This window comes from Phaethon aethereus (assembly GCF_964289735.1).
Source record: "Phaethon aethereus genome assembly, chromosome: 20".
In the NCBI taxonomy this organism is placed as follows: Eukaryota; Metazoa; Chordata; class Aves; order Phaethontiformes; family Phaethontidae; genus Phaethon; species Phaethon aethereus.
The window spans coordinates 11,988,774-12,001,673 of record NC_138596.1 but is presented as its reverse complement, the minus strand read 5'-3'; the positions used below and the strand labels follow the sequence as shown (position 1 = coordinate 12,001,673).

The 12,900-nt window shown below is 41.9% G+C and overlaps 1 protein-coding gene across 3 annotated transcripts in view; it reads left to right on the top strand.

Annotated features, from left to right (window-relative positions):
* The window catches only part of MAPKAP1 (MAPK associated protein 1), a gene marked incomplete at both ends in the record, with an annotated part of 95,259 nt that overhangs the window by 39,701 nt on the left and 42,658 nt on the right, over positions 1-12,900 (top strand). For all 3 annotated transcript variants that reach the window (XM_082008937.1, XM_082008938.1, XM_082008936.1), the window contains 2 exons: positions 978-1,154; positions 9,609-9,718. In XM_082008937.1, coding sequence (XP_081865063.1) covers positions 978-1,154; positions 9,609-9,718 — 287 coding nt within the window. The remainder of the gene's footprint in view (positions 1-977; positions 1,155-9,608; positions 9,719-12,900) is intronic.

Sequence of the window (12,900 nt, the reverse complement as noted above, 5' to 3'; positions counted from 1 at the left end):
AATTAAAACTCCAAATTTAAACTGCAGAGTTTAGAAACATACTGCCGTGTGAACATTCAAGCTATACTTCCTGGCTGTGGAAAATGCCTGAGTGCTGGAACGTTTACAGTAAGAAAGAATATGTATTTTTAGCTCAATAATTTAGATATTAGCATTTGAAATAGATTTTAATAATAGAAATATATGATCAATACTCTGTGTGGTATATATAGATAGTTGTTTCCCTGTGGGGTTTTGTTTGTGTAAAGAAGGGGCATAGATTTTTTTTTTTGCTTTCGTATTTTCTTCCCACTGTATCTGTTTAAAGCTTTTTGTGTTATTTAGTTCTGCTTGTTAGTCTGTGTTAATTTGTAACTGTTTTTAGTGATTTGACTTCTTAGATATTTAGGAAAGGTAGCTTTTCTACTACTTGTTCCTACTATGTTGAACAGATTTTTTTACTCTTCCTGTAGTTTGTTACCCTCTTTACCTGCCCAAGAGCCTTCTCAGCTTCGCAAGTGTACTTTCAGTAAACTTTTCCACAGTCGCTTGATCTATGAAGAAAACAGATAGACACTGCTTGTTTGTCTTTAGTTCTAAAGCGTAATCGTCATATAAATAAATAAATTTTCACAAATCGAGAAATACTGCTTCCAGTTTTGTGAAGTCACGGAGCTTTTATGTAGGCTTTGGTGTATTTTAATCACTGTCAGTCTTTTGCTTACAGTTCAGTTAACGATGAAGTAAGACTCGCTGCTTTACTCTGAGGTTTGGGGTTTTTTTCTGTTACCACATGGTTATGGTAGCAAGGTACGTTGGGACTTTGTTGGGATATATTTATATACATGCCATCAGCGGCTTTTAAGTATATTACTGCTGTAACAGGCCTGTCTGATTTGTTGTCTACAGTGTTTAGCAACCGGTATTGATGGGCTGAACTAGCTTGAATCGGTTGTCTAGCTTCCCTCCTGAACGAACTTGTCTCGTCTTTGTTTCAGCGACAACGTCAATGCCTACTGTCTCCATATTGCTGAGGATGACGGTGAGGTTGACACAGATTTTCCGCCCTTGGATTCCAACGAGCCCATTCACAAGTTTGGCTTCAGCACTCTGGCGCTGGTGGAAAAGTACTCTTCTCCCGGCCTGGCAGCAAAACAGTCGCTCTTTGTTCGCATGTGAGTATGGACGCTAACTGCCTCAGTCGCTGGGGAACGTCTGTGTGCCCCTGCCGCCTCCGCGTCCTGTTCTCCTCCGCTTTTCTTCATCCGAGTGTAGCGAGATTCGGGGAGCACGCGTGGTCGCGGGTCTCCGCGGGCGATGCCCGGGGCTGGGGTCTGCCACGAGGCAGGTGGAAAAGTAAATGCTGCTGGCAGCAACTCGGGTGAGCCCGTCATGGGGGGCCTGAAGCTACGGAGGAGAAAGTAAGCCCTTCTGCATGTAATTCCTGTGGAGAACTGTTGCGCTGCTGCTAGTAAATATTTGTATTTTTACAAAGTCTTTAATCTTTATTTTGCTCTAGCAGGGATGCTTATTTATGAAAAATATGTTTTGAATAATAAATTAAATAATGTATATAATAGCTTCAGAGTGTTAAAATTATAAAGTCATTCATGTTGGATATCCAGAGCTCTCTTCAACAGGTATTAAGAACTGATCTTGCTAGTGACTTCTTAATTATTTGGGAAAAGGTATTGAATTTTAGCAGGGAAAAAAGGTGTACTTAGGTGTTTCGGTATTCCACATATGAGAGCCTTCAAAAATCTTCTTTCAAAGCCTGATAGACAAAGTAGTAAATTTGCATTTTAAGGCTGGTTAGTGGACTGAAAAGCAAGTAATTTTAAATACAAATAGTTGCAGAGTGCATTAACAACAATGCTGTGATTGAGGAGAGAAATGAGCAGTAAATGAGCATGCCAGTTTAGAAAAGGACTGGATATACCACTCTAAAGTCTGGAAGAATTTTGACAAGGAAGACCCTATCCGCCGCTGAAACTTGAAGCTGTCTGGCTTTGTAGCTCAAGAAGAATTTGCTATATCATTATCAGTGAATTAGGGCTTTAGTGATATATGCTGTGCTTGATCACTTTTATTTTGCTTTTACTTGTGAGTGAAAAATCTTTTAAACCATCAGAAGGCCTTAATTACTATGACAAAATACTAGTAGCATAAGCTACTTCTTACTTGGGGAAAAATATTTAATGTTTGGATCTCTTGAAAAGAAAATGCTAATAGGGTTTTCCTGACTATTGGACATTTTTTTAATGTATAAAGGTTTGCTTACATTTCATAACCATACAGCTGCTTCCTGTTTTGAATAATCAGACATTTAAAAAAAATCCTGAGCTATTTAATTACATTTTATATTCTTTATTGTGGGCTGTGTTTCTTAGAGATGTTCTAAAGCATCCTAGTGAAGGAAATTTTCAGAAATTCCACGTGTATTTCCCAAAGGCCCATTCATTTCATTCCACTATATTAGGTCGTTGGAAAATAAAATATTCTGTCAACAGTATTTGTAAATAAGTTGTTCAAGGTAAACGTATTCAGCGGTGCTGAACTGGATGCAGTGATGTGGAAGCTGATACAAGGAGGAAATGAAGCAGGCTTGCCAGTCGCATTACGAGGTCCTTTTTTGGTTTGGGCAGGTTACAGTCACGCAGTTGAGCCAGGCAACTGACGTTTCCATCTGTGGAATTGCGGAATGTTTAGTTCCTCCCACCTGACTGAAGAATGCTGCCTGTTTTATCTGAAAGAGGGAATAGCTCTTTCGCTTGTATGCATTTCTCTAGAGTCAATGCCATTGCCATGAACTTGATTTTTTTTAAATTTTATTGATCTATGATTGTTTTATCTTCAAGATGATCCTGCATTATCAGTATCCTGGGAAAATTCCAGCGGGTATATAGAAAATTCTATTCTAATTCCATGCAATCAAAAAGGATCACGAGTGTTCATTGCAGGTAGACCAGTTAAGAAGCCTGTATCATTAGAAGATTCTAAATTGTTGACAATTTCTCAGCTGGAAAAAGTCCCCTTTCTTTCTCAACTGCCTCCTACCTAAATCCCCAATGCCTGTACTCAGTACGTAAATAGGGATTAGTATTTAAATGTAATGAACACATGAGGTCTCAGATTTGGGGCGTTAGCTCGGAGGAGGTGGAGCTGGTGTTCCTGTGTGGAGCCCGAAGACCTCAGCAGGACCCTTGCCTGGACAGCAGTTCTCTGACTGGTGCTTGTAGCAGGATTGAGGTCCAGCTGTGAATCCTGCAAAAGAAATGTGAAACCTTCTGCTTTAACATAATTTGTGCTCACGTGAAGGCTTGCCTTCTAACTTGGGAGGTCCCGCTGATTAGAAATAGGACAACTGCATCATAAGAAGCAGTGCTTTTCAGAGAGGAGGTTATTTTTGTGCGTGTCCACGTGCTAATTTGAAATTGCTTGTTCTTCCGGTGTAAATAGTTATTTGTAAATAGTTAGATTTAAATTAGCATTTTTAATGTGTCCCCTAGAGTAGAGAAGTACTTGATCATGACTTGATCAAAAGTTTGTTACTACCGTGAGTTTAAATGTGCATGCTGTCTTATTTTTGTAGGGATTTGCTGTAAATTCGACATCTTCCTTCCTTCCTTGTCATCCTGCTAGTGCATGTAACTGTGTTTTTATATTTTGCATCTGTTTTTTTGCTCCTCATGCTGAAGTATTTCAGCTGCTGCTGTGTCAGGCTTGTGATTTGTAATGTTTATTAATATTGAATCACTGTTGAAAAAAGTTGATGCTTCTGAGAAGCTTCACGATGAAGCATGGTGTTTTATTTCAGATCTCACCCGTCCTGCATATTGGATATATTTTCAGATGTTGTGCAGTTATCGAGCTGACAGTTATGGAACCTTGCCGGGGACCCCGTTTCAGCAGGACATGTTTGAGCAGAAACAGTTTGCAGAACTTCATACACTTAAACTCCTGCCAAGGCAAACTCTTAGCCACTTGAGTTAGTTATAAATACCCAGTGGTGGTGGTTTGAAGTAGCCCACAGTGCATTTTATATTCTGAGCTGAATGTGAATGTCTTTGTGGCTATATAGAGTAGTAAATAATTGAGTTTGATTAGGGAGAGGGACCTCATTATCCCCCCACCTGTGCCCAGCTGGTAGGGGAGGGTCGAAATGAAGCCATTAGCTGTCTCTCTTACTGGCATCTCAAAGAGCTCAAATACATCTGTGTCTTATTTTCTTTTCTGGCACAATCAGTCGAGCAAGCTAAGCAGGCATGACCGAATTTGGCAAGTTCCAAGGACTCTGGCAAAGTTACACAAGGAGAAGACGGAGGGCAGTCATTCTGGCTTCTAACTGCCCATTAGTCTAGCGAGTTGTGTTTTTGGAAAATGTCTGTTGTGGAAAGGAGTACTTTGTCCAATGTCAAATACGGCATTCACAAACAGCCCGCTTTGATGTCGAGTATGATTTGTCAGGAGGAGTCAAACAAAGCACTGCATTCATGTAAATGCAGACTTCTCGAGATGATGAAGTAATACCTGGACTCTGAGCGAAGGTAGCCCAAAATAAATCTGTACTATCATTAGGGGTTTTTTCCCTTGGAAATTTTATTATCACGACTTGACATACTCGATCTAATGGTGTTTCTAGGAGTTGTAGCTCAGCTGCCAGTTGGCGCACAGATGAAATTTGGCATACAGTTCCTCTGCTCTGTAGCACTTTTTTGTTTTGATACCATGTTTAAATTGCTTTGCCTATTATATATGTATTTTTCAAAGCAGCGCCTCTGCTATACCTGATAAAGTAGGGTTTGAAACACTTTTAAAATATCAGGCTTTCATAGTACATTTACAAATTCAGTTCAAGGCTTTGAAATGTGTTTTTTACTTAGATTACAGAAGGGCTCCCCAAAAGGCCTGTTACCAGTTTTTACATGGGTGTAGGTAATCTACAAAGCATATTTTAGAATATTCATAAAATGCAAATTTCAGAAAGCTAATGTAGGTGCTGAAGTTAAGAAGGAAGGCTCCCAGGATAGTGAATAGGGAGAGTGGGACCCTAAGAAAGGAGTCGGAGCAGGAAGCTGACTTGTAAGATGTCTAACGATAGCTTATAGTAGTGTCAAAATATAGCCAATTAAACCCAGGAGTGCATAGAGTTATCCAAGGCTAACCTGAGATGCACAAAAGCAAGATCATTTAGGCTCAGAATAAAAATTTTGTCTGGCATCGTTATTCTGGTTCATATCACTGTGCACTTTATCTTAAAAATTACCCAGCTTAAGTTAAGTACATTGCGTCAACTGGGATTTTTAGTCTTAGCTCTGACTTTGTGCTGATCAAGTGGAAATCGTTATTAGTCATTCACAGACACTTTGAACCATGCCAACCATTTTTTGCATCAAGCTCTAAGTGCTATAAATTCCACTAGAGTATTTAAAAAAAAAAAAAAAAAAGGAAAAATTTAACATTAAAAAAATTGGTCCAGATTGGAAAGGCGGCTTTTGGAAAAGTCTGTTTCTCATTTCGAACAGAAGCCTTTTGTCCTTTAAATGTTTTATTTTGTTACATGAACGGAGCCCACGGAGAGGACACTGCCTGTTTCCGTGCCGCCTCTGAGCACCTTCCCCCCAGGCAACACCCCGGCGTCAGCCCGCCGAAGCCCTTGCCTCTCCTGTTTTCTTTTTCCTCCTCTGAACCTTGCCACCCTGGCTCCAACGCTGAGGCTGTAAAAGAAGATGGAAAGCCAAGTTACCGCAGAATGATCACTATCATTAACATTCACGGGTGGTTCACTTATCATTCCTGACTGCACAGACATGGCAGCCGCTATGAAACGTCCACAGGTGTAGCACGATGATACATATTACATTGTGCCACAATGGATTTATGTATTCTGTAACAAAAGAAAAGTGTAATGAAAAAATACAGAAGGTAATCCTTTATTCCTCCACTGCACAATTTATCAGTAATGCCTGTGGATGATAAGTGCCAGGGATTTCCTTTGCTTGATTTAACCTTGTCACCCAGGTATGTTTTTGCAAAATGACAGAAAATACAAGCTAAGGAATTTCTTTGGCTTCCAATTTGTAAGCAGCAGTTTTAATTGATTGAATAGCATCTGCTTGTCTGTCCCGTTTTCTAGCGTGTTGACTTAAAATAAAGGTATCACACGTTAGCGGAGTAAGCTAAAACATGTAATTTATAATCGTAATTAAGGATATGCTGGAATTAGGTTGAGTGCGGACAGTTCATGCACATTATCGATGCGGAGCGTAACTGGGAAGCTGGCAAGGTAAGGTGGGGCGTGTATTTCTTCCAGAAGAGCCTCACTGTGCTATTTTCACGTAAAGGCAGGTTGCGGTAGATCGATGATCGCACCTCTGATCCGGTGCGGAGGGTGGCTCCCAGCCCCCCTGCCCCTTTGATAGCGCGGCGGCGCGGCGGGGGCGGCGCGGGGCTTCTCCTCCTCTGCGGCGCAGGAAGTGTGCTCCGACACGCTGGCCTGACCCCAGGATGACGGCAGAATCTCTTTGGCCTGGGCTTAAAGCCACTCTCGGCTCAGATTTGTGGGTTTACTGAGTGCTAAAATGTCGTTATTGAGGTTCCGCGGTGTATTGTTAGAGAAAAACAGCGCTGCACGCTTAGCGAGCCAGAGCGAAAGAAGGGGAGAAGCGTGCGTCTGAACCGGGACGGCGTTTCAGAGCCTCTGGCTCTGTTCCAGAGCAAACATCCAAAAGTTTACAAATGCGGGGTGTGCTTTACATTTCACTGCTCTTGCCAAAGTCTCGCTTACTGGGTAGCACACTAAATATAGTAAAACACAGAGGTTTTTCTTATTTTGCTTTGATCAGTAAAATAAACTTTCAAAGATTGTTCTGGGATGCGATCCAGCTTCTGAGGCAAAGAATGGCCGTGGCTCAGGCATGAGTTAGTAATAGAGTGTCAGGAAAATTAGTCTGACAGTTCTCAGGCCAGCTGCTCGATAGAAAGAATCGACCAAGTCAGGATGGCCTGAAACACGAGCGGGATCAACAGCAGCATGTGCTCTTTAGCAGCCGAAGTGTCAGGAATCGAAAGACAATCTTCCGTTTTCGGGAGGTTCCAGATATGTGTTGGTGTGAGCAGCCCCGCGCTGGGTCAGCCGTGGTTGGTTGCTGACGCTTGGTTTGCGGGAAGCAGGGCTGATCCCTGGTGGAGGCTGCAGCCCCTGCTTTGTGTGTGGGAAGACACATTTGAAAAATACTTTGCACTAAAGGAAAAAAAAAAAAAAAATTGTGACTCCGGTTGTTTTGGCCGTAGAAGGTTTTGGAAGACTTTCTTCACCTTTGCTGGTTTGGTTTGTTTGGGTTTTTTTCCTGCAGTATTTTAATTAATTCTCCTATATTTTGGTTGCAGTTCTCTGGAAGCTTTCTTTCTATATTGCAGAGCTTTATATGAATTACCTGAAGGCGCCGGACGTTTTTTGAATCAGTGTGCTGATGGTTGGGTCCAGTGTGCAAGGCTTTTCTTGTAGTGCTTCATTGACAAACATTGTGTCATTTAAATATAAGCAAAAAGGTGGTTTCCTTTTTGTAATTATAGTATAATTCTATAAGAGGTTTTTCACTTTAAAAAGTCCACTAAATCTAGCTCAGCCGGTCAGCTCGGACTAGAGCTGTAGTGACTTTGGGCAGCGAGGTGAACGACCAGGAAGCTGCTGGGCAAAGGCAAGATGTTGTGCAGAGCTCGTGCACGTTGCAGGGCCCCGTAGCAGCTTACGGGAAGGTTTGCTCATCAGTGAAGAGTTTAGGAAGGTCTCTGATCGCTGTATGGCATTAGTCAAACCCCTGGCTCCTTGGGCTGTGCCAAGGATGGCAATCTCAGCACTGCAGACACGGATGGTACTCCCTCATGTGGAGCAGTGGGCTCAGTTCTGCTCGTTCTGTATTAAATACATGGCGGAAATAGAGAGGGAAAAAGTAGATGCATGAAAAGGTTGGGAATATTTGGTTTGAAGACGAGTAAGATAGAGCCATAAATAATAAATGGCCTAGAGAACATAAATTTGGGGCTTTTAGGCAGTTTCATTTTGCCAGGAACAAAGGGAATTGAGAATGAAATTCAGATGAGACTAACAACTGATGAGAAGGAAACGCCGTTTTATACCAGTGACTTGTGGGGTGAGGAGCCGGGGGATGCTCTGAAAACAGACCCATCTGATGTGTTACTTACAGCGTGGCAGGCATTTTCCATTTTTGTAACGCAGAAATGACCACGCGTTGTGGATTTTCTGACCGTCGCTTCAGCCTGTTCAGCCCCTCTGGGCAGACGATGTTGAGTTGAAAAGCGTAGCTGGGGTAAATGAGGTAGCTCTGCGCTGCGAGCGGGGTAAGGGCGACGGCGTGTGCTTGCCGTGCCGATAGCTGCAAGGAGAGCATGAGGGAGCCGCGGGGCGGCGAGCCGGCGGCCAGCATGTGCCCAGGCGCGGCGTTCGCTGGCCGCCGCGTCTGCGCCGCAGCCAGTGACCGGGAGTAAGTGTTAATGTATGGTGAGGGCTTGAAGGTGTCCTTTATTCATCTAGGCTGTGCCGCAGCGTGGGCTAGTGGTGCCACGTCTGAAGCGATCTGAGCTCGAACTTGTATTCCCAGTGTTCGTGTCTTGCAGTGACGTGTAACACGGTCTTGTTTTTAATGGTGTAATTGTGTTGCTGGGATTGCTTTTGACTGCCAGTTGCTTTTAAAAATACTCCAGCTGTGATATTCATATACAGCCCTACTCCCTGATTAAAATTCCTAGTTGCCAGATACAAAGCTCCTCCTCCTGTCTAAATAGCTTTGCAAAACAGGTTTTTTCCGTGCAGCGCAAATCTCTCCCAGTGGGTGCCTCGCAGCTCTCAAATTTCCGTGCTAACTGTCTGCAGTGACATCTACTGACATGAGCAGAGATTGACTGCAAGGTCTAAGGGGCAAAATTTAGTGATACCTTAATCCAGTATCCCTTCTGTTATATTGTCACCTTCTCTGCTTCCCCGGTGATGCCGCTTTCACTGCCGGTATCTCCCGTAAGCATCCCCGTGCCGCTTGCGGTGCTTCCCCCACGTGCAGGCTCTCTGCTGTCCTAAAGCCTTCCCTGAGACTTTGTCACAGAAACGCGTCCAGAGAAAGCACGCTGCTCACATGTGAGATAAAGCCAGGCATGAGTAGTGCCGAGAAGCTGCTGTTACTTCCCCGAGTGGTGTTCTTCCACTTCTCCGTGATGATTTGTTACGTCTGCCGTCGGACGGGTGTGGGGATGACATTGCAAACTGTTTCTCCCGTACGCGCTGTGAAACGCCGAGCGGAGACTTAATAATGAGTAGTTGAGGAGCTCCGCAGGTACATTCGCTCATTTTTCTTTTTTAATGATGAACACAAATTGATCAAAAATAAAGATAAATTAGGAAAATCCTTACACGCCTCGAATCCCAATCCATTTTCTCCATTTTTGTCTCTGCCTTTCTAAGGGAGTTTGCTCAGTTTCTCCTTTTAGCTTACTTTCGTAGCACAACTTTGTTAATTGTTGTGCCTAACAAGTCCTTTGCTTGAAACTAATGAAAATTGCAGTGGGCTGCCTGATGATGATTATTTTGTAAAAATGCATGTGCATCTGTCTTGCAGAAATGCTGCTCATGGATTCTCACTTATTCAGGTGGACAGTATGAAGGTCACCATGAAGGATATCTTACAAAAGGCCTTAAAGAGAAGGAAGGGATCACAGAGAGGCTCAGGTGGGTTATTTATCCTATTTTCTAGAGGGTAGGGTGTTTTTCCATGAGCGTATTTTATATCTCTTTTTAACTCTTGTGAAAAATGCTCTTTTTTTTTTTTTAGTGGGTATTGTGATTTTCAGCAGCACTCCAAAGCAGTTCTGTGCACAGGTTTGTGTTCTAGATACTGGCAAAAAGCAGACGGTGGAGGAGCTGCGTAGTGTTTGCTGCAGCGCAGTATATTCATTACTGCAGATATGTATTTATGATAACAAAGCTGTTTGCATTCAGGTCCAGCTAGTGGTAGTTTGGGATGATGGGTGGAAGTACAGTAAGACCAGTCCTTGATAGAATTTGTATACTTTTAATTTATGTAAGAAAATGATGCTTAGTATGATTTTAAATAAGTTAAAGGATTTATCATTATTTGTAGAGAAAAAGAAGAATTTACTTTCTGCAATGTTGTCAAAATAGTACTGTTAAAGTTAAAACATATCAACATATTAAAAAAGAAAATTTACGATACTTGCATTTATATTTTAGAGCAATGCTTTTCCAGGGTGTAAATGTGCATTCACATATATGTTAGTACATATATATTTCAAAAGTATAAGGCTTGAGCGATCTTTCCAGCAAGAAGAAATAATTACTGTGAGAAATTGCACCGAGTCTTGTCACGCAACAAAGGAACTTTGATATAAACCTATCTATGTACTAGGTAAAGATAAGGATCTTGTCTTTGTAAATGAATGAATCCTCCTTATATACCCTTAGTTTTAACTATGGGAAAAGAAAATAAACCCTGTTCTCTTTAGAAAAAGTAGTTCAGTGCAGTTTTTAAACGAGTGTATAATCTGTCATGGATTTAATTAGCTATCTTCAGATGAGAGCTGAAGTTTTAATAAAAGTTAGAAGAGATAACACAGTGAAGGACACGGATGAGCTGTCTCAAGGCCATATTCCAAGGGAACGATAAGAGCTGTAAAAAATGGCAGAGGAGAGCAATTGAATGAAGCAATGAAAATCTGATTCTCATAAAAAAAAAAAGGGGGGGGGGGCAGTGAGCGAGAGATGCTGGTAGGGGTGGTTGTAGATGAGACCCGCCAGCGTCTGCAGCAATTTGGCCGCTGGCCAGGAGTCATTGTTCACCCTCGGCTGTGGCGGCTCCGTCCAGATGTGCCAACTGCACGTTTCGGCTTTTGCCAGCTGACTGCGCCGTTTGATAACCAGCTCTCTGGATGCCCATCACTGGCCGCAGAGATAGAATTAAATGATGATGATCTTCCCACAAGTTGGGAGAGGAAACAATGCATATAAATCTTGATTTCATCTCAGCGTGAGAAGTCTTTATCCATCATCACTCATAATGAACAAGTCGTTAGCCGCGATGAATGGTGTTCTGTTTTTTTCAAACACCTCTTTTGTTCACTTTTTGGGTGACTTTTATTTATTTCCTGGGATCAGATTTCTCTTCCCTGAAGGGAGGTGGCTAAAGGATTCACTTAGCTCAGTCTTTAAGCTACTTTCCTCCTTCATGTAACAGATGCTTTACTCTTTGTCCGTTTGAAATTTGTTTTTGCTTTTATTTTGTTACTTTTGCTCAGTAGTTTAGAAATAGAATGGACCTGTCATTTATTCCTTCAGCTAATACATTCATTTCTACAGTCTTGGCACTCCTGCTCAGAAACCAGGGTATACAGGCATGTACGTATCATTCTGGGATTTTTTAATTATATAAGAAATAATTTAAATTTACTTTTTGTCAATTACCCGTGTGACATCTCACCTCTTTGAGATATGACCATCAGCCCTGCTGTGGATATAACCATGTAGAAGTCATGACTAAAAACCTTCTGGTTACTTGTAGGTATATTTACTTCTGAACATGTAATCGGGATTCTTGAAATAGTCGGTGTTGCTTGCAGGTTCCAGTTTAAGCTGGTGTATGGATATGCCCAGAATTAGGACCTGCAGTTGTAAGCTTCATGAATCACTGCGAGAAGGGTGATTACTCTAGGAGAAGGTTTCCGCTTCAATTCCCATATTACTGAATTTCATAAATGAATTTTTTTTTTTTTTTAAATGTTGGTGAGCACTCATAAGGCGTTACTGTAATTGTCATACAATACTGTCACGTGGGTGAAGGGACTTCTCAGATTAGGTATTTATGTATTAAATTGGTAAATCACGAATTAAACCTTTTTATTAAAATTATCTTCCCTTATCCAAAACTTCCCTTATTCCAGTTAGTTCCCTTACCCAAAACTGCGATTCATCACGCTACAGACTGGGGAGGGCAGTGGGATTTTGGAGGGTCTTGCCCGTCATCTTTGAAACAGCAGAACTTGCAGCTGCCTGCACAGAGGGGTCCTCGTGCTTGCGCTGCCCCGCCTGCGGCCGCTGCCGCGGGCTGGAAATGCTTAAAGGACAGTTAATGCGCAGGATGCCAGCGCAGCGGGCACGGATGGACTGGAGTGGGAGTAGAAAAAGATTTTGTCATCGTTCTTCATCTGCCACCAGATTCTTCATATTTGGAATGGATATGCCTCTCCCTTTCAGTGGGAGATGCACAGATAAATGGAATTTAAGATCAGACTATTAGCACAGCACGGTCCTGTGCCATTGTAGTTCAAATCATTATTAAGCAGTGGATTAGGATGTCAAAGTTCTGAATAAAAGATAAGACATAATGTAGGAAAAGCATTTCTTCTCATTCAGCGACGCTTCCTTTTAAGTTGGTTGTTCTGATTTTTAAGAAGTACTAATCAAAAATAGACTTAACATGTTTATTTGAAGCTTTTGGAATAGTTTAATAAAACCGGAATGCCTCTGAACTTCTCTGCACATTTTCAGTGTGCCTCCAGACCAGTACTCACAGGACAAATGAATTTATTATTTTTACAGCTTATGCTGTTTTCCAGTACTTGTATAAGAAGTTGCTTTCTGACCTATTTATCCATTGACTCACATGACATTTTTCAAATTGGTCTCGTTTGTAGGAAAACGCAAACCTTGGTTGACTGTTTTGGATGAGGAAGAAACTGAAGAATTTCTGTTGTGTAGTCAGGAAGGGAACGTTCCAGCATGACCAGGGCTAAAATACTAGTCTAGTTTTCTCTAATTATTTTATTCAGCCAGTAATCTGCAGCTTACAAGTAGGTTTTTCAACATGCAACTGAGTCACAAGTTCCTGGAAATCTATA